Source organism: Molothrus ater, chromosome 2 (genome assembly GCF_012460135.2).
Source record: "Molothrus ater isolate BHLD 08-10-18 breed brown headed cowbird chromosome 2, BPBGC_Mater_1.1, whole genome shotgun sequence".
NCBI lineage: Eukaryota > Metazoa > Chordata > Aves > Passeriformes > Icteridae > Molothrus > Molothrus ater.
The window spans coordinates 100,883,854-100,909,403 of NC_050479.2; the positions used below are offsets into that span (position 1 = coordinate 100,883,854).

General features: G+C 55.1%; 2 protein-coding genes across 3 annotated transcripts; one reads left to right on the top strand and one right to left on the bottom strand.

The window, feature by feature from the left end:
- Positions 1-904: 904 nt before the first annotated feature.
- On the top strand, positions 905-14,353 carry ARRB1 (arrestin beta 1). Of its 2 annotated transcripts, XM_036385568.2 has the most exons (16): positions 908-1,299; positions 6,588-6,618; positions 7,212-7,272; positions 7,673-7,717; positions 8,078-8,274; positions 8,837-8,896; positions 9,016-9,083; positions 9,526-9,661; positions 9,741-9,825; positions 9,916-9,988; positions 10,310-10,447; positions 10,642-10,725; positions 10,922-10,945; positions 11,800-11,870; positions 12,244-12,295; positions 12,930-14,353. In XM_036385568.2, the coding sequence occupies exons 1-16, from the start codon at positions 1,280-1,282 to the stop codon at positions 13,039-13,041; spliced, it is 1,257 nt and encodes a 418-aa protein (XP_036241461.1). In that variant the 5' UTR covers positions 908-1,279; the 3' UTR covers positions 13,042-14,353. The 2 variants fall into 2 exon arrangements, with proteins under 2 accessions (XP_036241469.1, XP_036241461.1); XM_036385576.2 differs by lacking the exon at positions 10,922-10,945 and having other exon boundaries at positions 905-1,299.
- Positions 14,354-17,909: 3,556 nt separating this feature from the next.
- On the bottom strand, positions 17,910-23,761 carry WDR73 (WD repeat domain 73). Its single transcript, XM_036392805.1, has 8 exons — positions 23,697-23,761; positions 23,554-23,621; positions 23,098-23,186; positions 22,390-22,478; positions 21,242-21,309; positions 20,403-20,576; positions 18,937-19,311; positions 17,910-18,310 (listed from the first exon to the last, which is right to left on the bottom strand). Exons 1-8 carry the CDS (start codon positions 23,735-23,737, stop codon positions 18,072-18,074), a joined length of 1,143 nt encoding a protein of 380 aa, XP_036248698.1. The 5' UTR covers positions 23,738-23,761; the 3' UTR covers positions 17,910-18,071.
- Between the last annotated feature and the right edge of the window lie 1,789 nt (positions 23,762-25,550).

Sequence of the window (25,550 nt, forward strand, 5' to 3'; positions counted from 1 at the left end):
ACCGCAGCCTCGGCCCGTCATTGCTTCCTGTCCTTTTGTCCTGGCTGATCCCTACGGTGGGGAGCAGGTTTCCCCAGGGATGGGGTAAAGCTGCCCCGTGGGTGGGGTGCAGGTGTCCCCACAGTGGGCACAGGAGACACCGCATGTCCTTCCTCGGTCCCCTCCATCCACGACGGCCGCGGGGGCAGGATAGGAAGGGGATGCTCCAGCTGGGGATGCACGTAGCACTGGAATCACCTGAAGCCCGTTCCCCGCGGGCTGCTCCGCGACAGGAGGCGGGCGGGGACGGACGCGTTCCTTCCTGCAGGGAAGGCGGATTCCATTGGAGAGGGGAGGGACACCTAGGGGGCGGGGAGTTCGCAAGTGCGTGTGTGTGCGTGCGCCCGTGTGCACGCTCTGTTTTGTGTACACGTGTGTGTGCGCGCACATGTGCATGCATGTATGTGCACGTGTGCGTGCGTGAGTTCACGCGTGTGTGTGTGTGCATGGCGCCTGTATGCAGATGTGTGCGCGTGTACGTGCAAGTTACGTCCCTCTGCCCAGAGACACTTTGTACTGACACTCCCGCGTCTGTGCTCACGTACGTGTCTCTGTGTGCTCTCAGACGTGTCTCGGCTGACACGCAGGTCCCCGTTCCCCCACGCGTGTCCCCAGGATCACACGCGGGATTCCCCCCGCTGTGCCCACGCGGAGCCGCTGGGGGGCGCCCCGAGCCGCGCGAGTACTCCCGCCGCTCCGTGTGTGTGTGCGCGCGCACTGCCCCACACTCTCCTACCCCCTCACCGCCTTCCCGCCCACCCCGTGTCAGCCCGGTGCCCTCCCCCCTGCCTCCCCGTATCCTCTCCCCGTATCCTCTCCCCGCCCGTGCGGCCCTTGCGCGCCGCCGCCCCCGGCCCCGGGGCCGCGCCGCTCAGGGGCGGGCGGAGGCGGCGGCGGCGGCAGCGTCCGCACCGGAACCGGGACGGGCCGAGCCCTGCCGAGCGGCTCCGAGCGTGTCCGAGCGGCTCCGAGCGGTTCCGAGCGGCTCCGAGCAGTTCCGAACCTGCCCGAGCGGTTCCGGGCGGCCCCGAACCGGCCGGCGTGGCGTCCGTCCGGGCCGAGCCGAGCGGTTCCGAGTGTTTCCGAGCGTGCTCGAGCGTTTCGAGCGGTTCCGAGCGGGCCCGAGCAGGGCCGCACCGGGCCCCGCGCCCGCCCCGCCGCCGCTCCCTCCACCATCCAGCCAGTAATTTTCCAAGCCCAGCCGGCGCTTCTCGGCTGAGCCCGCAGGATCGGCGGGGCCATGGGAGACAAAGGCACCCGGTGAGTGAGGACCGGGACAGAGCGGAGCATCCCGGGGGGACATGACCGGCAGTGGCGGGGGAGGGGTGGGACAGGCGCTGCCTGTGCCCTGCGCTGGAGCTGGTGGTCCCCTGAGGTGGCCCCGCTGCTGGGATATGGCGCTCCCCGAGCAGTAGTGAGAGCACCTGGAGACCGGGGGCGTCACTGCTCCCTCCCCATCAGATTTGGAGCCTGGATGGATTTGGGATGGGGGAGGCTGTTGTCATCGCGGTGACGCCGGGGGACCCAGGCCCTGATGTCACTCCCGGCATGCGGCACAGCTGGGGGTGTCAGGGAGCACGTGCCGGCCCTGGAACACAGGGACACGAGGGCCTGCGACGCCTTCATCCCATGGGAATGCTGCCATGGGGATGCTGTCTTTTAGGGGTCCCTGTGCAGAGATGGATGGGGACACCCCTCTGTGCTCCCCAGGGCTCCAGGTGCAGACGGTGGCAGGACCTGCTGCACATCCTGCAGGGGGCTGTTGGGATTTGAGGGAGAGCTGCAGGGCCCGCGGGGCTGCACATCCTGCAGGGAACTGTTGGGATTTGAGGGAGAGCTGCAGGGCCCGCGGGGCTGCACATCCTGCAGGGAACTGTTGGGATTTGAGGGGAGCTGCAGGACCTGCGGGGCTGCATATCCTGCAGGGAACTGTTGGGATGTGAGGGGAGCTGCAGGACCTGCGGGGCTGCATATCCTGCAGGGAACTGTTGGGATGTGAGGGACAGCCTGATGACCCCTGCCAGCCCTTGCAGGGAGGCCTGGGGGTGTGACATCCGCTCACAGGTGTGACATCCTGTGACATCCGCTCACCAGCTGGCCCTGGCAGAGTGGTCAAGGAGTTGACACTCCCATTCCTTGCCCCAGTCCCTTTCTGCCCCCTTAGCCATTAATCATGGGGGAGCAGGGATTTCAGGGTGCTCCTGCTCACCCCTCAACACCATGGCCCTGACTTTGCTCATTCCCATGTCCCCTTGGCAGCAGGATCAGGGGCTTCGGTGCAGCCTCTGCTCCCCCCCATCATGGCCACGGCATGAGAGAAGGATGAGGGGGTCTGGACTGCCTGGGCAGAACCTTCCAGAAACATTGCAGTGTTTTGGAGTGGCAGGATGGGAGCTGTGGGTGCCTGTTGAACTCATCCAGCATTCTGGGAAGTGGCTGTTGCTGCTGCTGGCCTGCTGCTGGGTGTTGGTGCCCCAGCCATGGCTGACAGCATCCGCTTCCTCCTTGCTCAGTATCCTGAATTCTTGAGAATTTGTATTGTGCTCCTGGAGCCGGCGAGCAGCCCCACAGATCAGGGGGCTGGAGCAGCCACTGGGTTCCCCCCAGTGTCTGGGTGCAAACCCCAGGATGCAGCCAGATTGGCCTGCAGGGTTTTTCAGGTGCCAGGGGGAGCTTGGTGAGCAGCATTCCCATCAGCAGGCGTGCCGGCAGGAGAGGCATGAGCTGATCTTCTCCCTGCCTACGCAGCGTGTACAGTGGGAGCTGGGGGAGGGTGAGGGGGGAAGAATTAGGCTGACAAATCCCTCTTCTTTTCCAGTTTGGATCTCCAAACCCAAATCCACTGGGTTTGATCAGGAGGTTCAGCTGTGGGAGCTGATTTACTATCTGATTTCCCCAAAAGCCCATTTTTGCTGATTCCTGCTGTGGCACCCCACTTTTCTTGGGAGTCACCAGTGGGAAGAGCTGGAGGAAACAGCTGAATTGGTGGCTGTTGGCATCATTGATCACCTTTCCCTGCTTTTCCCACTCAGCACCCAGCCGGGGCAGCTGCAACCCCACACAGGATGTGCAGCTACTGGAATTCCTGGCTACTGGGATTCCAAGCTTGAGGGTGTGGCTTGAGGGTGGCTTCCTGGTGGCTGGGAAGTGCTGCAGTGGTTCTGGTACACCAGAGCCCACCTTGGCTGGTATTAAGCACCCCTTGCACCTTTCCTCTGGCCCAGCAGTACCATCCAGCCCCTCTGCAGCATTCCACCACAGCACTTTGCTGCTAGGGGGGTGACCCTCACCCACCACCAGACCTGCTGCTCAGTCCCTCCACCACCCCATTTATCCCCCTAGATGAAGCCATAGGGTGTGGGAGCCAGACAGGGATCTCCACTGGAAGAGAAAGAGCCCTAGAGGGTGGCCCAGGACTCCTGCTTCCTGGATGTTGTTTGGAGAGCAAACTCTGGTAATAACAGCAGGATCCAGACACATCCCGGATCCCACAGCTGAGGCGTTTCCTTGCCAGGGAAGTTGGTGGAGCTCTGACCCAGCTGGGAGATGCTGCTGCTGACCCTGGGAGGGGATAGATAGATAGATAGATAGATAGATAGATAGATAGATAGATAGATAGATAGATAGATAGATAGATAGATAGATAGATAGATAGATGCAGCAGAGATGCAAAATGTAGCATTGGGCCTGTGGGATGCTCTTGCTTTGGGATTGGCTGGCATGGTTCTCCAGGCTTATCCAGGCACAGCTGGCATTGAGCTTCTGGCCGCCACCATGGGGTTGTGCCGGTGTGTATGATGTGGTTGCTGGTGGTTCCATTATCCCTGGAGGTCCCTTCTAACGTGGCTCTAGCTAATTAGATCTGCCAGCCAACCTTGTTAGCATGAGGGCTGGCAAAACCCCTGAATTCTCTGCCCTGGGTTCAAAGGCAATCAATGGTGTTGCCATCAGATCCTGTTCCGATGCCTAGGGGAATTAAATCCTCATAAATCTTCCAATCAAGATCCAACAGACCCCACTAATAATAGCCCTGGCTGGGTGCCTAACAAGCTCATTAAGGGATGGGATCCATGGCAGGGAGAGGGCAGGCGGGATGGGATGTGGCTGTGTGGCAGCGTGACAGGCTCAGGGGGCACTGGGACTGCCAGCCCATGGCATGAGGCCCCGAGCCTCTGATGGGCAGCAGGGAGGCCACTTCCTGCCTCATGTCTCCAGGATTTCGACACCAGGAAGGGCTGGAGGGGGAGGGAAGGCTTCACACTTCCTCCTTTCCTCCCTCTAGATCCGGAGGCGGGTGAGGGTCACCCCGTTGGCAGCAACAGGCCAGCGTGTCCCCATGTGCCCCTTCCCTTCTGTCGCTGGTGCTGCAGGGGAGGTGTGAGCTCCTGCAGCCGTGCTGTGGGGCCAGGCAGGGCTGCTGCACCCACAGGATGAGGGCACAGCACGCTGGTGTACCCACAGTGGGGAGCCAGCCTGGCTCCTGCATGCACAATGTGCAGCTGTGCAGCTCTTGCCTTCTGTGGAGCTTCTGCACCCATACTGGGGCTTCTGCACCTGCAGTGTGTGGCTCAGCAAGTCTCTGGCTCCAGTGTGGTGCCAGCACGAGTATGTGCCAGGCAGGGTGGTGAGGAATGGCTTCCTGCAGCACCTGCCGTCAATCTCACTCGCACTGGGTTCATTAGCAGCTCCGTTAGTGCCTCCAGGGCTGGCTGGGAGCATCACCCATGTCTCAGGGGCTGGCAGTGGCACCCACTGAGCCTCCAGCCCTGGCTGCCTTTTCTGGGGCTTCTCAGCACACCTCAGGTTGTGATCCAGCATGCTGGACCCTCTTTGCGGTTTCCCCTGGGAGCTGGTCTGTGGGGTGTGGGGTGACAGGCTGTCAGGGGATGCTCCTTATCCTGCTCTGAAGTAATGCCTCATTAATTACCCATGAAAATTCTGCTGTTAGCTGCTCTGGGCTCTCAGGAGGATGCATTCATTGCCCCTCCATCCCTGACTCTGGAGGCTGATCCCCCCATGGCTTTCTAATCCCAGAAACTGTGGGGTGCTGATGCCCTTCCATGGCAAGTTGAGGCCTTTATCTCCCCAAGTTACTTAATTGGAGCAGCATTCCCATTAATTCCATCTTTCTTTACACCAGCACAGAATCACACCTTCATCAGCAAACCCTCATGACAAACATCCTACTGTGGAAATGCTTTCCCATTTCGGCTGGGAAAAGTCAATCTCCCAACCCCCACAGGGAAAAGACATCCAGGAAGAGCCAGCAGGATGTTCCTGATGCTCCCAGTGGCTTGGGACAGCCAGAAGGATGTCCCCAGTATTTTATGTGTGTGGCAGAGGGTTCCTGTGGCTTATCTGGGGACAAGGGAATGAGGGCCCCCAGCCCCCACACTCCCTTATCCAGACCAGATCCTGCTTCCTGGGCAGAGCCTGCAGGCTGTGCTGGTCCCCATGGCTCTCAAGAGAGAGGGATGTGGAGACTTGGGCGTGCAGGAGTGCACAGACACACATATATGCAGGGACACAGGGAGGTGGGGACAGAGCATTTCAGGGATATGGGAGTGAGGGGTGTGCCCACACATCTCCTGATGCATCCTACCCCATCGCTGGGGTGGTGGTCACCCCCAGGCTGGAACCCAGCAGCTGCTGCCTTCCCTGCCTGCCCCTTGGCTTGGTGTGGGCAGCTGCAGGCACTGGGGTGGCTGAGGGTTCATCATCCACTAGCAGCCTTTGACATTTTGGCAGAGCCAAGCAGCTGCCCTGGGAAATTGGTTTTTTTCCAGCCTAAAACCACTACTAATCTTCCCGGATGGTTTTAATGGAATTTAAAGGCGAGGAAGGATTATCTGAGGAGAACCCATTATGGGTGGCTTTGTGCCAGGGCAGGCTCCAAAAAATCTGGCAGCACCAGGCACCCTACCTGCCTCTGCCCACTTCCTGCCTGCAGCAGGCAGGCTGGGAATGCTCTGGCATTCCCCAGCAGTGGCATGTTGGATCCTTTCTCCCATATCTCTGTGGGGTGTTCCAGAAGGATTTTGGGAGTTGAGAGGGGTGTCTGGGGGCTAGTTCCATGGTTTGGAATGGGAATAAAAAGCCTTGGGGACAGGAGCACCCAGACTTTTCTTGCTTCTCCAGTGGCTTTGGGATGCATCCATGTGAGGTAATGGTGAGATGGGTTCATCCCATGGGATGCTCCCATCCTATGCATGCCTTGACCCCATGGTCCCACACGCTGTGCCCAGGGCCAGGTGGATGCTGGGGTGCTGCTGCCTTTCACAGTGGTCTCTGGGCACCATCCTCAGGTGAAGGGGTGGGCTGGGGTCCTGATGCCTCCATTATCCAAAGCTGAGTCCTGGCAGTAGGTGCTGAGGATTGGATGCACCTGGCACCATGGGACTGTGCCAGTGGATGCTTCTTCCCCCAGGGACCCTTCCTGAAGGGGAGAGCTGGACAGCTCCATGGGCAGGGAGCCAGGCGCAGAGGGGGGGTTCAGGGGTAGAGGGTAGCCCTTGCTCTAGCACTCACCCCCCTTTGCTGTTTTGCAGGGTGTTTAAGAAAGCCAGTCCTAACGGGAAGGTAAGGGGGACGTGGTGGGGGAAACCATGGGGTCACAAACAGGGCTGGGAGTGGGGGTGGGCATGCCACTGAACCCTGTCTGCCTCAGCAGAAGGCAGGGAACTTCCCTGCCCTTCAGGAAAGGAAACTGAGGCACAGTGGGGCTGGTGGGTGGCTTTCCCAAGGTCAGGGGTCAAGCAGACAGGTTTTGGAGTGCTGGGGTGCAGATGACTCTGCCTGTGGGGGTTTTGGGTCGGACAGCAGGAGCTGATGCAGAAAACCTTCAGCCTGGCAGCTGCCTGCCCTGAGCCTCAGTGTCCCATCAGGAGAAAGGTGAGAGGGTGACACTGGGGGGCTCATCCCTGCCTGACAGTGGAGTACAAACCCCTGGGGTGCAACCCAAGAGTCCCCAGATGCAAAGTGCCTCCAGCTCTGGGGACATCTGGAAAGGTTTCAGGCTTTCACTGGAATGGGGTGGGATTGGCTTTTGGCTACTACAAGGACAGGGTGACACTGGGGATAATGAACAATATGGACCCCAGTGGGTGGTGACAACATGGGGGGCTCTGTGGGGTCTGCTCTGTGCACCCCTGACACCCTGTTCTCCCCTGCAGCTCACTGTCTACCTTGGGAAGAGGGATTTCGTGGACCACATCGACGTGGTGGACCCCGTGGGTATGTGGTGGCAGGAAGGGGACCTCAGTTGTAGGGAAATGCATGCCAGGGTGGGCTGGGCTGTCTGTGAAGGATTTTGGGGAGCAGAAAACAGTTGATTTGGGATAATATTCATGTCCTGCTGTGGCTTTGCATATGCCCTGGGTGTGGTAGGTGCAGACTGTCCCTGCTAGCAATGTGTTCCCTCAGGCCCCAGCTGGCAGCTTGGAGGTGATGACTCTCTGTGTAAAGGGGGTGTCATGTCCCCCCTTAACTGTGCTGGTGTCCCCCCAAGCCTGCCTGTACATTCCTCTCTAACCCTACCAGCATGTCCTCTGACCCTGCCATTGCATTCCCTGACCCTGCCAGTGTGTCCCCCCCGTCCTTGTGGTGCATTTCTGATCTGGCTGTTCCATTGCAGATGGAGTAGTGCTGGTGGATCCTGAATACCTGAAGGAGAGAAAAGGTAATGTCTACCACTGGGGCCACAGAAGTGGCACTGCCCCAGAGTGATGCTAGCATCCCCATGCAATCCTACCCAGGCACTGGCATCTCTGGGCTCTTTGGTGACAATTTCTAGCCCCTGTCCCCACGACAGATTCCCTGTCCTGTGGAGAATGGGGGTGCTGTGGTGGGCATCCGAAGGCACAGCTGGCTGCTGAATCCTCATCTTCTCAACATGGCATGTCCTCAAGCCACCACTACTTCCCAGTGCTGGTGGCACTGGCATGAGCCATGATGCCACCTTGCCTTGGTGCCCCCATGCCATGATGGTTCCTCCATGACGCACACCCTGCTACCAACCTCCCCTTGTCACCCTCTCCAGTCTTTGTGACGTTGACCTGCGCCTTCCGCTATGGCCGAGAGGACCTGGATGTGCTGGGGCTGACCTTCCGCAAGGACCTGTTCGTGGCCAACTCCCAGGCCTTCCCCCCGGTCCCCGAGGACAAGAAGCCCCTGACACGGCTGCAGGAGCGGCTCATCAAGAAGCTGGGCGAGCACGCCTACCCCTTCACCTTCGAGGTACCGTGCTCTGGGGTGCTTGAAGGGACAGTGAACCCTTTGGTGGGGACATCAGGGTCTCATCTGGCCCTGTGGGGTTGTGCTTGGGGTTTATCTGTGATCAAGACACAGCTTTTGGTGGTGGATCTTCAAACTTGTGAGCAGAAAGTAGCCAGCAGTAGGGAAACTGCCAGTCTGCGTCAGCACCAGGGGGTCCATGGTAACACTGGGAATCCATGCCAGCACTGGACAGCTCTGGCAGGGAATGGGGTGGGGGTATACCCCCTGCTCCTCTGATTTCCCCAGCACAGCTTTGGCAATGCTGGCCACCCCCTCTGGAGCTCTGTGACATTTTATGGTGCTCAATCCTATGGCCTCAAAAATGTCCCTGATGCCCTGATTTCTCAAAATCCCCAATTAATTAAAACCCTCTAAAATAATGTATTTTTATAACACTTTGGGATTTGGGAAATGCAATAGTAAAATGAGGAAATCCTTCCTGAATTTCCCTCTTTCCAATATGGATAGGATAGGGAAGTACTGGTAGCCCCCCAAAAAGCTCTCACCCTCCTTTCCCTTCCAGATCCCCCCCAACCTGCCTTGCTCCGTCACACTGCAGCCAGGCCCAGAGGACACGGGGAAGGTAAGGTCCCCCATGTTCCCATGCCACTAGGCTGTGGTGAGTGGCCACTGCTGGGGTCACCTCTTTGGGGAGTCCAAAGGGGTTTCTCTGCCTCCTTCTCCCCCCTTCCTGGTTTTCAGGCCTGTGGAGTGGACTACGAGGTTAAAGCTTTCTGTGCCGAGAACCTGGAGGAGAAGATTCACAAGAGGTAAGCAGAGAGGATCCATCCTGCCTGGATGGAAGCAGCATCCTCCTGGTACTGGCAGCGGGAAAGGGGCACCGCAATTTGTTACCCACCTTGGGTGAGATGTTTTCCAGAATGGGATAGAGTTGTCTTCCAGGAGGGGGCTTGGATTGAGATGTTTTCCACGATGGGGCTGGGATGGAGGTGTTCTCCAGGATAGGGATGGATCAGAGAATATCTTGGGGCTGGGATATCCATCACTGTGCAAGGAGCCCAACACTTGCTGTGGGCAACCTGGCCTGGCTGTAGGGCTTTCCCCTTGTAGCTCTGGTGGGCATCCAGACAAGAGCTTCCATGGCATCCTTCTGTGCCAGCAGGCCAGAAGAAAAGAGGGATTTGACCCAGAATGGGCCAAGAGAGAGGGTAGCCTGCGGGCAGCCTGAGTTCTCCTCTTGTCTTCTCCCAGGAACTCGGTGCGCCTGGTGATCCGTAAGGTCCAGTATGCACCAGAGAGACCCGGCCCCCAGCCCATGGCAGAGACCACCCGGCAGTTCCTCATGTCAGACAAGCCGCTGCACCTTGAGGCATCCCTGGACAAGGAGGTGGGCAGGGACTGGGGAGTATACACTGGTGGGGTGACCCTGGGGACCTCACCATCCTCTCTGTTCTGCTCTCCTACAGATATACTACCACGGGGAGCCCATCAGTGTCAACGTGCATGTCACCAACAACACCAACAAGACCGTGAAGAAAATCAAGATCTCAGGTGAAGAGTAGGACCCTGCCCCACTGGTGTCCTTGTTCCCATCCCTGTGGGGGCCTACCCTGATCCCCATCTCGCTGTGTCTCTCCCCAGTGCGTCAGTATGCTGACATCTGCCTCTTCAACACTGCCCAGTACAAGTGCCCAGTGGCTGTGGAGGATGCTGAGTGAGTACTGGCTCCTTGGAGCCCTGCAGACCTCAGGGGGGTCTTGGAGGAGCATTGGAGGTCTCCTGCCCCAGTGCAGCCCCACTGGGATGTTGCACTTGGAAAGCAGGAACCAGTGGGAGGAACGGGGAGATGGAGACCTTTTTTCTGATAGCATCTTGGGGACATCACCCTCTGTGTCCTCCAGGAAGGAGATGTTCATCAGGCTGTGGCAGGGATGGGAATATGTGGAGTTCACCAGGCTAAGATGGAGATGTCTGGGGTGGCCTGTGGGAGCTCTGGGTGTCTGGGGCCCTGGCTGACCTTGGAAATCATCTCCAGTGATATGGTGGCCCCGAGCTCGACGTTCTGCAAAGTCTACACCCTGACCCCCTTCCTTGCCAACAACCGGGAGAAGCGGGGCCTGGCACTGGATGGGAAGCTCAAGCATGAGGACACCAACCTGGCCTCCAGCACACTGTGAGCCCCTCTACCCCCCAGGGCTCCTGTCTCCCCTGCAGTGTGGGGGCAGGACCTGGCCCTGGTGGGCATCCAGCCCCTGCTCCAGGGGTGATGCTTGGGGTGGAGGAGATCCCACGGAGGGACCTCCAGGAGGACAGGGGGCTGGTCCCATGGATGTTCCCTCACTGATGCCCTCCTGCCTCTTCCTCCAGATTAAGAGATGGAGCCAACAAGGAGATCCTGGGCATCATTGTCTCCTACAAGGTGAAGGTGAAGCTGGTGGTGTCACGAGGAGGGTGAGTGTTGGGCACCCCCCCACCGTGCTGCATCTCCTCTCTAACCTTGGGACTGGTTTGTGCTGCAGGTGGGGCCCCATCATCCTTAAAGCTCCCCTGGGACTAAGCAGCATGGGTGGGACAAAAGGTGTGTGGGGGTTGTGTGTCCTTGGGAGGGCACAGTGACTAATGTGTTGTATCCTTTGACTCATGCCAGCCTGCTGGGAGACCTCGCCTCCAGGTAACACCGCACTCCCCCCAGTGCCCCCCAATCCTCACTGCACCCCCTCAGCCCCTCAGGGTGCTACCTGATCCCTTGCCTGTCCTGGGAATTCCACTGTGTTGGGGATGCTGTCTCACCTAAAGCGAAAAGCCTGGCAGAGGTGGGGCTGGGGTGATGTGGCTGGGAATGCTGGCAGGGTTTGAATTCTGCATCCTCGTACTTGTACTGGAGTGAGAGGCCTGTGGGTGCTGCTGGGGAGAGGGAGCAGGGCACAGAGGTGGCTCCGTAGGGCTGAGCATCTCTGGATGTGGGGAGGCAAATCTCTGGGGCTTCCTAGGTCTTCATCCTCACATCACTTCCCTCCCACAGGGAGGTCCCTACATGGACCGTGTGACTACTCGTCCTCTTTTGGGACACTTCTGTCTGAGCCCTGTCCTACCTGCCCCTGGGGCAGCTTGTGGCTGTGCTTAGGCTGTCATGCTCTGATGCCACCATGCCCACTGAGCACTGGGAAAACTTGGTGCACCTCCTGCCATTCACATGGCACTGCTGGCTGCAGCCTAAGCTCAAGGGATTTTGGATACCCCCCCCCCAGCTGCTAAAGACAGATTTTTGTCATGCTGCTGTCCCTCCTGATGCCCCTCTGCTTCCCAGGGGGCCTGTGCTGATCCCCCACCCTGGAGTCCAAGCTCAGCCAAGAGGCATGAGAGCTGCTGAGCAGCTCCATGGAGATTGACACAGGGGTTTGCCCAGCTTTGTGGTCTCTACAGCAGCTGTAATGGGGGTGCTGTTCTGCTCCCCCTCTGCAAACTTGCCTCGCTCTACATGTAAAGTGCAGGCAGGCCTGTGCTTTACCCTGGTGTCTCTTCCAGCGACGTTGCAGTGGAGCTGCCCTTCACGCTGATGCATCCCAAACCCAGGGAGGAACCAGTACACCGGGACAGTGAGTGTCTGTCCCTGAGTGACAGGGGCAGTGTCCCTGGGGGTGGGTGGGGGCAAAGGGAGCCAGGGAGGCTGCATGGAGGGAGATCTTGGCTCCTGGTGACCCTATTCACAGGGCCTCATTGTTAAAATCATGGGGGTGCTGCCATCACTCCAGTGTAGCCAAACTCCAGGGCGGGTTGCATCCACACACTGGAAGTGGTGATGACCCTAGGCGAATCTCAGCCACCCCAGTGGGATGGCAATGATGGCAGCAGGGGGGGTCTCGCCCACCCTGGTAGGAGGGCAGAGATAATCCTGGGGAAGGTGTCACCCACCTCGGTGGGATGGCGGTCACCACCCTGTGACTAATCCTGTGTCATCCCTTTGTTCAGTTCCAGAGAATGAAGCGCCCATAGATACAAATCTGATAGAGCTTGATACAAAGTAAGAGACTAAAATACACCCCTCCCCCAATTCCCACATGTCCTGTGGGAATGTGAAACATGGCGGTTGCATGGCACCCCCCCAGTCCTCTAACACCTGCTGTGCCATGGGATTGGCACCTGTGATTAACCCCACGCATGTCACCTGTAATGCATGACGCGTGCTGTTCCCCTCTCTCTTCTCTCCTCCTTCGCCCTTCCCTGCATGGCTTTCCAAAAAACAGGAGAAATTGCAGTAAGAGGCCGCCGGGATCGTGTTGGGGGTGCGGGAGGTTGTTGCCACAGCATTCCCTGGGCTGGTGATATGTTTGGGAGGTTTTAGGGTACTTAACCCACCCAGCTACTTTCTGCTGGTCTGCAGTTCCCCCAGAGTGGGACAAATGCCCATGGCCCTGGTAAAGCTGCACCTGCTGGAGAGCTTGGGGGCTCTTTTTGGGGTGCATTGGGCAAGTATTAATAAGGCTTTGAAAACCAAGGCTGTTTGCTAGGGATGGGGAGATTTGGGGCCCCCTGAGCTGCTGTAACATGGTGGCGGTGCAGGTTGAGCTCACTGGGCAAGATGGGACAGGTTTGCGGGACAGGAGGTGTTTCACCTTGCACCCCACCTAAACCCGCTTCCCTTGTGTCCCCACTAGCGATGATGACATTGTGTTTGAAGACTTCGCCCGCCAGCGACTGAAAGGCATGAAGGATGACAAGGAGGATGAGGAGGAGCGGACAAATTCCCCACAGCTCAACGACAGATAAGCGAGCTCCCTCCAGCTCGCCACCCTGCCCCAGGGACACCCCTACATTAGGCTGCTTCTCTTTTCTATAATTAATTAATTTTGTTTTCTACCTGTACTGGGAGCCTACCAATTGCCCGATGGCCACAGGACCTATACCCGTCCAGCTGTGCCGTGTTGTCTCTTCATCCAGCTGCCAGAGCTGCTGTTTCCCGTGCAGGGCACGGCCAGGGAGGTGCTGGAGGCAGTGGGGCTCACTATAACTCCGTCCCTGTCCGGCCTCCTGCCACTTACTAGAGCCCTTTACTATGAGATGCCCCTTTTATGAGTTTTATATAAGCCCAGTCTCAACACCAGTTTGCTACAGGGAGGGGGGTTGCAGCAGAATTGTGGGGCGGTGTTTTTTTTAGGCAGCCTTCTTATGGGAAAAGGCACCTGTGCACTTTGGTGTCCCTTCCTTTCACCCATGACCAATGCCCCTCTGTCCGGCCCTGCTGCATGTGTTCCCTCCCTGGGATGCACGAGCCTGGCTTCGACTTTGGCCCCTGCCCCAGCTGCTCCAAACAAAGGGGGTGGGCAGCACCTGCCCTTTTCTTCCCCCAAGTCTCCCCAAAGTGGCCAAGCCCAGGGGTCCTCTCAGCTGCATCTGTTTTCACACCAGTATAATCTCCCTGGAGGAAACCAGCTCAGAGCTGGGAGCTGCTGGTGCCAGGTTAAGGCAGCAGAGGGGACCCTGTGGGTCTGTGCCATCTGCCACACGCTGCTTGCTCTGGGAGAGGCATCAAATGCCTCTTCACAGCCATGGCAGTGTTGTGGCAGAACAGCCTTGTCCCCCAGCAGGATGTTGCCAGGGATACTTTTGTCCTGCCAAGCTGCAAAGCCCCCCTGGTTGATGTTTCGCTCTGCCTGCATGGGATCCAGCACCTATTTGGGGGTAGGGGAGAATCAGGGCTTTTGCCACCCTAATCAGTGTTTAAACAGATGCTTGTACCTCCTGGATTGGTGGTGCCTCGACCTCCCCCCTCCAAGGGTCCCTGGTCTCCCACCACTCACTGAGAGGCCATTCCCACTATTTATTGTGCTGTTGCAGTCAGCGTTGTCATCTGAGAGCATTTTGTAGGGATAGCTCCATCCCCCCCACCCTGTTTGTGGGGTGCTGAGCTGAGCCCACCCCCCTCCCCCCGTAATTTTTGGGTAAAGCTGATGGGCAGCGTGGTACTTCTTTTTGTAAAGTGGTTCCTTTGTACTGATCATTGATACCTGCTGCTTTGGTTTCTCCACCCTGTCTGTGATGTTTCTGTGTTCTGTCAAATAAATTATTCTAGTTTATTAAACTCAGAAAAAAAAAAAAAAAGAAAAAAAGAAAAAACAGAAAATACAGTCCCAATACCTGGACACTTTTGTTGGCTAAGGATGGGGGGAACTGGCACAGGCAGCAAGTCACAGAACCATAGAATGGTTTAAGTTGGGAGGGAAGCTTATCCAGTTCTATCCTCCCTGCCACGGGCAGGGACACCTTCCACTAGACCAGGTTGCTGAAAGATCCATCAAACCTGGCCTTGAATACTTCTAGGGATGGGCAACCTGTGCCAGGGCCTCACCACCTTCACAGGGCAATTTTTTCCCTCCTGCGCAAGGACCAGGGAGCAGCAGCTACCTGCCCTGCTCATGCCACCCCACCCCTCCACTGATGACAGCCTCCCTGGTGTGCAGAGACATGCAGAGGAGCCAAGGAGGAGATGAAGGATTCTGTATCCCACAGCAGGGACTGGGCATTATTTTGGATATGAAATGCATGGTCATGCAGTACTTGATGAGCACAGGGCACTAACGACCTGCTTGTTAAACAAGCCATGTCCAGTCTCTGTCCTGCTGAGGAACTGCTCAGAGCTGATTGTTTTAATGATCACAGAATCATGGAGGTTGGAAAAGCCATCTAAGATCATAGAGTCCAGTGGTTCCCAGCCCTGCCAAGGCTGGGATCATATCTCCATAGACCACATTAAAACCACTGACCACATAAACCATATCTCCAAGAGCCACATCCAAACATCTGTTAATGGTGCAAGGAGCTTCTTGAGCTTCTCATCCCCTCTGAGAGCAGCAGGAGCCAGTACTGGGGAAATGAGCTAAGTGACACCTCCATTTATGGACCTGAATTTGGAGACAGTCCCTCATGGAAGGGCTGTGGTTTGTCCCCTCACAGTCAAGGAAGAAGAAGCCCTGCTTCAAGTTGTGCCAGAGGAGGTTTAGATTGGATATTAGGGAAAATTCCTTCCCTGAAAGGATTGTTCAGTCTTGGCAAAGGCTGCCCAGGGCAGTGGTGGAGTCCCCATCCCTGAAGGGATTTAACAGATGTGTAGATGTGGCAATTGAAGACTTACATAGTTTAGTGATAGACTTGGCTGTGTGAGGGTAAAGATTGGACTCCATGAACTTAAAGAGCTTTTCCAACATGAATGATTCCATGATTCTGTCTCCAGCTGTGTTACCTTACCCAGGGGTTAAAACTCTGTGGCCTCAGTGAAGACAGGCCTTCTGGAGGAACTTTCCATGGTCCCAGGGAGAGCAGGGGTTGGACACATTCATGTCCCAAGTAGCTTGATCTGCCCTTGCCATGCTGATGCTATGGGGAGGGAGAGACTGTCCCTAAGTTGGTTCACTTCATGGGTGTTGGCATTTGTGCCAGAGGCTGTCCCAACCTTCCCTGCCAAAGACAAATCTGTCTCCAGCAAAGCCAAAGTCTCCACAGTCACACAACCAGACTCTTATTGCACATGGACATTGCCAGAGACTCCATGTGGTGCATTCCTGAGAGCAATGTCCCTACTGCCCAGCACAACTCTCCACATCCCTCCTATGTGCATAATCCCTTCCCACAGCATCTGTGAGTACTTAATATTTTTTATATCTCCAGTCCTCTGTCAAATCTGGTTCAAGCTGGACAAGAAGGCTTAAGTTATTTTAGGAAAAAAAGGGAAGTTTAGATGGGTACAAACTGAGCTATTGCTTAAGCCCCATTTTGAAAGCCAAGCAAATTCAGTTCCCTGTCCTCACTGCACTATCTGCATCACTGTGATGAGAGAGGGGTCAGCCCCTCCACATGTCCCAGCAAAGGAGGCAGTCAGCAAGAGGTAGCTGGGGTACTGGGAAGGCTCCAGTGGTCTTCTCTCTGCCTCAGAGCTCACCTCTCCAAGGTGAGACCCTCCCTCTGTGTTTCCCCCAGGAAGGAGGAACTGCACTATCTGAGTGCGCCTCTGCCAAATTGCCTGCTCCCAGGGGTGCCTGAGGAAAACCCATTGAGCTCCAAGATCCCTCTCTGGGAGCCCTTCATGTCTGTGTACTACACACTGCCCTCCCTGGGGCTGCTACAGGTCCCAGTCATGGGGCAGAAAGGCCACCTGCTAAACACAGGACCCTGCAGGGGAAGGGCATGCTCGGCTCTACCAGAGCTGGAAGGAACTGACTCAAGAAAGAGCAGATGGAGAGACTAGAGAGCCAGGAGAGCCTCCCTGCTGCCCACACTGGGGCAGAAATGCTCCCAGGCTCTTGTTCAGAACCCATTTCCCCCAGTTCAGCTCTAGCTCAGCTGGATTGGTTTTGTTGTGGACCCCTGGAAGCACAAAGGATGCTCAGGCACTCCTGCAGGACAGCTCAGCTCCTCTAGGACTCAAACGGGCTTTTCCTTTTGTTGATTGCGGGTGACACAGATCCATGCCTTTAGTAACTGACAAAACATTACCATCTCCAGCCTTGGGCAGGACACGTTGCCCCTGCTTCACATGTGGCCAGGTGGAGTTTTGGGACGAGCAGAAATGCTCACATGGCTTGTTCTGGGAGAAGAATGAGGCCTGGTTCTAGGCTCAGCTACCAGGCAGACAACTGTTGTCATGGCACAGAATGAGTCAGTACAGCACATTCCCAGTGTAAGGTTTCCCCGGGTGCTCTTGAAGTAGAGATTTCACCCCCATCTCACCTGTCTTCAACCCCTCCTCACCTCAGCCAACACCCAAGCAGAAGGGAGCCTTTATGCAGGCAGGTTGTTCCTCCCAATTAACACCTTGGTAGAAGTGTGAGTGTTGCACGAGCTGCAACACAGCTCAGGAAGTCACATCAGTTTGATCAAATCTAAACATGCAGCTGGTGGGAAAAGAGCCAAAGGACACCAATGCCTCATCTCAGACCAGGTGCTTTCAGGATCTAGAGGGGGAGGGGCAGAGTTAGGAGTAGGCTGTGGCTGGAAAGGTAGTTCCTGTTCCTTTTGCAGGCTGCAAGCAGGAACACAAGTGGTCACACTGAAACTTCCTGAGCGGAGGTCACTGCTCGTGAAATACGAGCACGTGATAAATGTCAACACCCCTCGGGGGTGCAGCTTCCACTTGGTGCTCTGGGCCTGGAATACAGTGGGTAAATATCCCACAGAAGAGCCTGTTTCCTCAAATTCCTGGGTTTTTTTTCATGAAATTGGAGAATAGTTTGGTTTGGAAGGGCCCTCAAAGCTCATCCAGTTCCAACTCCCTGCCACGGGCAGGGACACCTTCCAATAGACCAGGTTGCTGAAAGATCCATCCAGCCTGGCCTTGGGCATATCCTGGGATAAGGCAGCAGCAGCTTCTCTGAGCAACCTGTGCCAGGGCCTCCCCACCCTCACAGGGAAGAATTTCTTCCCAATAGCCCATCTGACCTGCCCTCTGGCAGTGTGAAGCCATTCTCCCTTTTCCAGTCACTCCAGGCCCATGTCAAGTCTCTCCTTTTTGCTCGTCTCCCTTGCTGCAGACATGACATAAGCCTATGATCAAACAAGAGAAGGATGTTTTCTGCCAGCAGCAGAAACACAGGCAGAACCACAAGCACAGCTCTCATCTGAAGGCTGGTACACAGGAGAACAAGTAACACAGGCAAAAATTTTTACTATTATTAAAATAGAAATTTTACAGTTGTTCTGCTCACTGCAACAGTCTCCAAACAGTATCTGCAGGCAAACACACACACACTGCAGCCCACGCAAACTACAGCAGAGGCAGGAAATGCCCCATCTCACCAAAACACCACCTACCCACACTTCCCACAGGGCTGAACCCAGTCCCAGACGTGCAAGGAACCATCACTCGCTGCTGACAACAAAGTTCTGGGTTTCTGCAGATGCCATGTGTGCACAGTGACCAGGGGAGGGTCCCTGCTGCCACCTGCTCCACCAAATATGTGGCCTTTGTGAACGAAGATGGGCTCTGCTTCCTTGCCGGAGCTGTCCCAGCTCTGTGTGTCATACACATGCACGGTGCCATCAAAACCTTGGATAAAAGGGAATTAAAAGGATAAGGAAATTTCTGCACAGAGTGCAGAAATTAACTGCTTTGGAAATTTCTGCACAGAGTGCAGAAATTAACTGCTTTGGTCTAGTCCAGCTGGGCTCAGGATCACCTCCCAGCAGGAACAAGGAAAAATGGCCCAGACTAGAAACCTGTGAGAAGAGAGCAGCTCTGCCTCTGAGAAGAGTATCTCAAAGAAACAGCTGCTGCAGAGAGCCCAGACCAGATCCCCAAAGTTTGTGGACTCATGGGTGTGAACATGCAAGGCTCTGGTCAAGAGGCAGCCTTGCTGCCCAGCTGGCATTATCAACGCTGTAGCCTGCAGCCAGGCTGTGACTGGCACTATCAGGCAGTGCTTGTGATCAGCTTGGGGCCTTTGATCTCACAGAAGGGCAGCAGGCATCTTCCAGAACCCACCCAGGCCCCTTCCGGAGTTGTTGGAAAGAGGCAGCTGCAGAGGACAATTAGCTGGCATCTCTGCTGGCTCCAGGGGCAGCACTAAAAAACCACCATGTCACTGGGGGGTTTTAGGTGGAGTGAACTATCCTTCACAAAAATATAAATCAACAAAGCACCCAGAAAAGGAGATCTCTGCCCTAAGCACCTACCTGAAACGGCAAGGTAGCCTTCCAGAGCAGGAGCCCAGGAGACGCACAGGAACTCCGCACCTGAGCCGGGAGAGGGGACTCTGGCCTTTGCCAAAGCCAAGAACTCCGAGGTTTTCCTGAGGTCTGTCAGGGCCAGGAGCCCCCTGCTTGAGAGGCGAGCCACGGGCTGGGAGCTGGGCTCGGAGCCCTGAGCTGCATGCCGGGTGCCCATGCACCAGTGCTCGCTGCACGGCGCTGAGGGCGCTGGCACGGCCTCCACGAGGCTCTGCGGCTGTCGGGTGTCGACCAGGCACAGCCGGCCCGTGGCACAGCACAGGAGCAGCAGGTTGCAGTCCAGGAAGGCCAGGCTGCCGAGCTCCTCGCTGCCTCGGGAAGCTGCAAAACAGAGGCAGGTCTCAGGTCCAGTGAGGAGCACTTTCAGGATTTCTGTGCTGCAGTATTGCCTGAGAAAGAAAGCAGGATGGATGCTCAGGAGTAACGTGTCCAGCTCCAGGGCCTCCAGCATCAGAAAGAGTGGAGCTGCTGGAATGAGTCCAGAGGAGGCCATGGAGAGGCTCTGAGGGCTACAGCCCATCTGTCCTGGTGACAGGCTGGGAGAGCTTGGAGTGTTCAGCCTGGAGAAGAGAAGGAGCCCCTGCCAGTGCCTACAGAGCTCCAAGAGAGCTGGAGAGGGACTCTAGACAAGGGCCTGGAGTGACAGTGGGGATATGGCTTCCCACTGACAGGGGGCAGGGTTAAATGGGATACTGGGCAGAAATTCTTGTCTGTGAGGGTGGTGAGGCCCTAACAAGGCTGTCCAGAGAAGCTGTGGCTGCCTCATGCTTGCAAGATGGTCGGGGCTTGGAGCTACCTCATCTAGTGGAAGATGTCTCTGGTTATGGCAGGGAGTTGGAATGAGATGTGCTTTAAATGTCTCTTCCAAGCCAAACCACTCCAAGATTCCGTGAGTCCCTCTGGCACAGGGACAGTGACAAACAGACCTTCTTTTTCCTCAGTGCTTTGATACTGCCACTGGACACACACATGCCCTCTTCCCTCCCCAGAGATGAGCTCTGTGGGGACTGAGTCTCACTGCACAGGTGAAGGCAGAGTCCCCAGATCCCCAAGGAAACCAGACCTGCACCCACCACCTGTTGTAACCAGGCTGTCACCTCCCCTGTTTGGGACAGCACACACAGCACTCCTCTGTGAACCTAGTTCTCCACACTGAAACTATCTGCAGGACTCAGGTGGTGCCCAGATTTGGAGCAGAAATGTGAGAAATCAGTGTAATGCGAGTAGTAAGCAGCTGGAGATGGACCTGACCATTGTCACCTCTTTCCTCAAGACAATCAACTTGTACCAAATATCTTTATAACTACTTGCACATGTCCAAAAGTACCTGCTCAGTGAAATGTTTGCTACTCAAGCAATTAGCATTGCTTTACCCAAACTCCACCTTTCCAAAAGTAAGACATTAGACTTGCCTTGAATAGCTGCTGTGTAGACATTTTTCCTTGATTCGACCTCTGTAATTTGGACTCTGTCAAGTCTTGAACCATGAAGGACCCATGGGGCTCTGGCTGAAATGGTGGCAATTTTAGCCCAGGACTGCCCACTGCCATTTTCTGTTGCTATGGTGCTTACAGATTTAATAACATCTATTAGGAAGAGATAGAAAGAGATGTAAAACACATTGAGAATCAAGTCATCCATCCAATTAAGCTGCTTCACAACAATAGCTCACAAAGGTAAAACTGACCTACAAAACCAGTAAGAAATCTAATTATGCCTAACCCCTTCTTCAGGGTAAAACCCTTTTCCAACTCATCCAGCAAGGACTGACAAAATGCTGAGCAAAATGAATGAAAATTTGTGAATCAAGATGTTTATGATCAATGAAGAAGTTTTCTCCTTCTTTTGCACCTCCTTTCTGGTGGTTCACAAGTATTTCCCAGTAGCAGCCTCTCTCTTTTTGAGAGAAGGTGGATCACAGTCTATCCCAAAAGGCTGGATGGAGCTGCATTTCTAACCATTGGGGTTATAAGGGGACAGCATGCCAGCTACATGCAGTACAAGCCTACTGGGATAGGCCTAAACATACTGATTCTCTGATGAGGTTTGTGCTGTTAACTCCAAACCACCAAAACTGGTGTAGATCCTCATCTTGTACCCTTCTCCAGCCTGTGCCACACAAGTGTGGTCACTCAGGACAGGAAGTGGCACTCCTCTCCTCATTTTTGACACACAGGAAGAAGGGGAAGCTAGAGATGTGAGATGCAACAACAACTGCATTGGGAAACTACTTGAGCTCAGAAATCCTTACCAGAGTCCTCTGCTGACACCTGCCAGACCTGGAGGGAGCTGTCAGGTGGGCCACTCGTCACCAGCAAGCTGAGGAAACAGAAGAATCTCACAAAAGAGTCTCCTCAGGAGCAGAGAACAGCCTTGTTTTCCCCAGCCTGAGACAAATTGGTCTGCTGCTCCTGTCAGCAGGAACTCCTGCCTCTGCTTGGAGCAAAGTGGTGGCTGGAAGGACCATAATCCCAGAACTCCTCATGCAGGGATGCTCCACACAGCCCATGCAAACACAGTCCCAGGCAAGAGCATTTATGAGGATGCTTTATGAGGATCTGCTGAGTAGTGGCTGAGGGAGCTGGGGGTAGGAGGGTGCTCAGCCTGAAGAAAAGAAGGCACAGGGGCCATCTTTTTGCTCTCTACAACTCCCTGACAGGAGGGTGCAGCCAGGAGGGAACTTGGGTGCTCCCAAGGAACAAGGGACAGGACAAGAGGAAATGGCCTCGAGTTGCACCGGGGGATGTTTAGGTTGGATATTGGGAAAATTCCTTCCCTGAAAGTGTTGTCCAGCCTTGGCACAGGCTGCCCAGGGCAGGGGTGGAGTTGCCATCCCTCGAGGGATTAGAAGTTGTGTGTGGCACTTGGGGACATGTTTTAGTGGTGGGCTTGGCAGTGATAGGGGAATGCTTGGAACCAATGGTCTCAGAGGGCTTTTCCCACCTAAATGATTCTGTGATTTAATTATCACATTTTCCAGAAGGACTAGACTGAGAATGATCCAGACAGCCCCAAAGTAGTCAGTGGGGATTTGTGTAGGAAGAAATGCTGAACAAGAGATCAGCCAGCAGTATTTGTTTGGTCTAAATCCAGAGCAGGAAAAAAGCTCCTGAACCTGCACACACAGGGTCTTGCAGAGCAGTGGCACCAGCCACCAGTGTCCTACTCTGCTGCTGAGCAGCTCCAAACAGTGTCAAATGCCAAAGGAAGCGAAGGTAGAGCAGGAAAACTCTACAGGCCCCAGCTGCTCAGAAGTGGGGTAGGGAGCAGTAACATCAGCAGTTCTTGGTATGTAATTGGCCCAGACTCACACTGGTCTTAGAGCAGGCAGGATTGACCAGCTGGGTTGGGAAGCAGGCATGGAAAAGGAGCTTGCTCTGGGAAGGACCTGGGTCATACCTGGTGTCTGGCACGTATTTCAGGCTGTACACTGGGCGCTCTGAAAATCCACCACATTCTACCTTGAAATCTCTCTCTGGACACAGGCCCTAGAAATCAAAGGCAAAGCCATTTCTTCACACAGTGGTGCACAACTTGTGCTCAGTTATCACAAAAAATGACAGAGACACAAGGCAAACTCTTGCTTGGTATAGCTCTTCTCTGTCCAGTGCTGGCTTTCTCAACAGGTGATATAGGACTGAAGGATCCCAAAATAGTCAGAGAGAACAGAAATCTGGAGAAAGCTGCTGCCAAGAGCTCTGCCTGTGTTGCCATCTGTGCACATCCAGCTCAGGAGCTTTCTACTTACCCAGTGAGGGGTAAGTAGAATATGTCCAGGCAGGTCCCCCAGGCCTGAGCTGCTCAGCAAGGCCCTTCTTCAGCTGGCTTACTGTCCTCATCTGTTCTCTTTCCTCATGAAATGCTTTCATTCACATACCTGGAGATGAAGTGTCCACAACCAAGCTGCCTGCAGAGCAGCTGCAGGATAACATGACTGGACGACAAACAGGTGACTTATGTGCTTTTCCTTTCAACCAAAGCTGCTCAATCCCTGGCCATGCCCTTGTCACAGCAACAGGTACCAGCTCATGAAGGCCACCAAGCCCTGGCTTGGTCTCTGAAAACATCAGGCCAAGGAGGTCAGAGAGGTCTGGCTGCAACACTCACCTGGGTCTCCTTTGTCAGCAGCGTTGGCGGTGGGATCAGCTGCAGGATCTCGTTCCCATCACACTGTCCATACCCGGCTACACAGACACCTTGGTGGGGTGGGCATGAAGAGCCAGGAACATGGTGAGGGCTGCCCCCCTGCCCAACCCACCCTCCCTGAGACAAACCCGAGTTACCGCACAGTCCATGGACCGCCAGGCCCTGAGCTGGAGCCCAGGCTGAGCCCGGAGCAGCTCCAGCCACTCAGCCCCACTTCTGGGCTCCTGCACCCTGGCCGCCCTTCGGGACCCCAGACTGGCCCAAGCCCAGAGCCTCCTTTCCCCCTTCTCCTGCCACACGGGCCCCGGCCCGGCCCCTGGGCCTCCTCCTTTCCTCCGGCTAGCCACGGGCCCCGCACCCCGCCAGCCTCCAGCCTGGCCCCTCTCCTCCCCTCAGCGCTCCCCGCCTCGCACTCACGGTTCCCGCGGGCCCATTCGATGAGGCGGGTGGGCGCCTGGAGCTCGAAGGTGTGCAGGTCGCTGTACCTGCGGGGAGAGGGCGGCTGTGAGGCCGGCGGTGCCCCGCTCGGGGCCGGGGGGCGGGGGCCGGGGGTCCCTCACAGTCGCAGCGACTGCAGCAGCCACTCGTCCGCCGCCTCCATGGCAACGCCCGCCAGCACGTCGCGCCCATGACGTCACCTGCCGACGCGCGGCAGTGACGTCATGGAGGCTGAGGGCGGCATATGGCAGGTGCGGTAGCCGCAGGAGGCGGGGATGTCAAGGCTTATCTGGCTCCCTTCCTCTGGCATGGGCAGGGACACCTTCCACTAGACCAAATTGCTCCAAGCCCCATCCAGCCTGGCCTTGAACACTTCCAGGGACGGGGCAGCCACAGCTTCTCTGGGCAACCTGTGCCAGGGCCTCGCCACCCTCACAGCCAAGAATTGCTTCCCAATATCCCATCTAAACCTGTCCCCTGACAGTGGGACGTGTGAAAAATGCGTATTTTATGATGGGCTTTTCGCAACTATTAAAATGAATATTATATGTGTTATGTTAGAAAGTTATGTTGTATTAATTCTCTTAAGTAGTATGTTAAATATAGTTTTAGGTTATAACATAATGTTAAAATAGAAAATATGCTATGTAGGATACTTTTTTTCTAAAGAAAGGACTCGCACCAGATAGCACTCACAGGACACCTAAATCTTTCAGAGAAAGAGAATTTATTGCTCCATTATCAGGAGAAATGAACTTCTTCCCGCCTCGCTCAGCCCTGAAGGCGCCGTCGGGATTCAGAGGAAGAAGTTGACACTGACCAGACAGAATCCTGTGTTTGAATGGAATTTATGCATCATGTATGAGGTGTATGAATATGCAAAGGGCTGTTGTTTTTAAGGGTTAATCCTCTGTTAATGTGTGTCCTTTTTTGGGCTTATGCTGCCCAGAAAAAGGTACCTGGACGTCTGTAACTCTTGTTTCTATTATCATAATCCAAATTGTCCAATTTTTTTATTACTCTAACTATATTGCTATTTTTATAATCATGTTATTACTACTAAACTTTTAAATTTTTAAAAACAAGTGATTGGCATTTTTCACACCTTGAAGCATCTCCATGGCTTTCCTGGGCTTGCCACACCAGCTGCATGTCCTCTTGTTTGGGGTCCCAGAACTGGATGTTTTACTCCTAAACATAAAACCTGTTTTCCCCCTTGTTCTATTGCTCCAGGCTCTCTCCATTTTGTTCCTCTTCCTTTTGGTCTGTTTTCTTTTGCAGACATGACACAAGCCTATAATCAAACAACTGCAGGATGTTCTCTGTCAGCAGCCCCAGCCAGAAACACAGGTACAGTCACATCTCTCATTTGCCAGGTCATATCCAGCTCTCCATCTAGTGGAATCTTCAATGCTTCATGTATGAAATTCCTTGCCCCTTCCATAGCAGGGGTTTGGAACAAGATAAACTCTAAGGTCCCTTTCAACCCAAACCATTTGATAGTTCTGTGTGCCAATGGCATCTTTCAAAAAACAAGCATTAGGTACCTTCAACTGAATGCAGATGAGTCACCTGTTCTCTGATGTAAATATGTAAAATTACAAGAAAATAGAAATTTGAAGTGAGTTAAATCCTGTCTCTTAGTTGAGATCCCATGGATCACTGTGTTAAGGGGAAAGCAGGATTTTATCTGTTCTGAAGACTATCACATAGGATAAAGAGATATAAACTGGAGAGAGAAATATTCAGAAAGAGCAGGACAAAAGGCACAGACTACCCAGAGGAGCTGTGGCTGCCCCATCCCTGAAAGCAGCTTGGAGTAGCCTGGTCTAGGGGAAGGGGGGTTGGAATGAGATGTCCTTGCAGGGAATAGGATGAGCCATCTGCAAATAGAACTGTGCCTGGGTAATGGGAGGGAAGATCAGTTAAATCAGTCTCGGGGTTATTTGAAATGTGCATCCCTTGTTCACACTGGA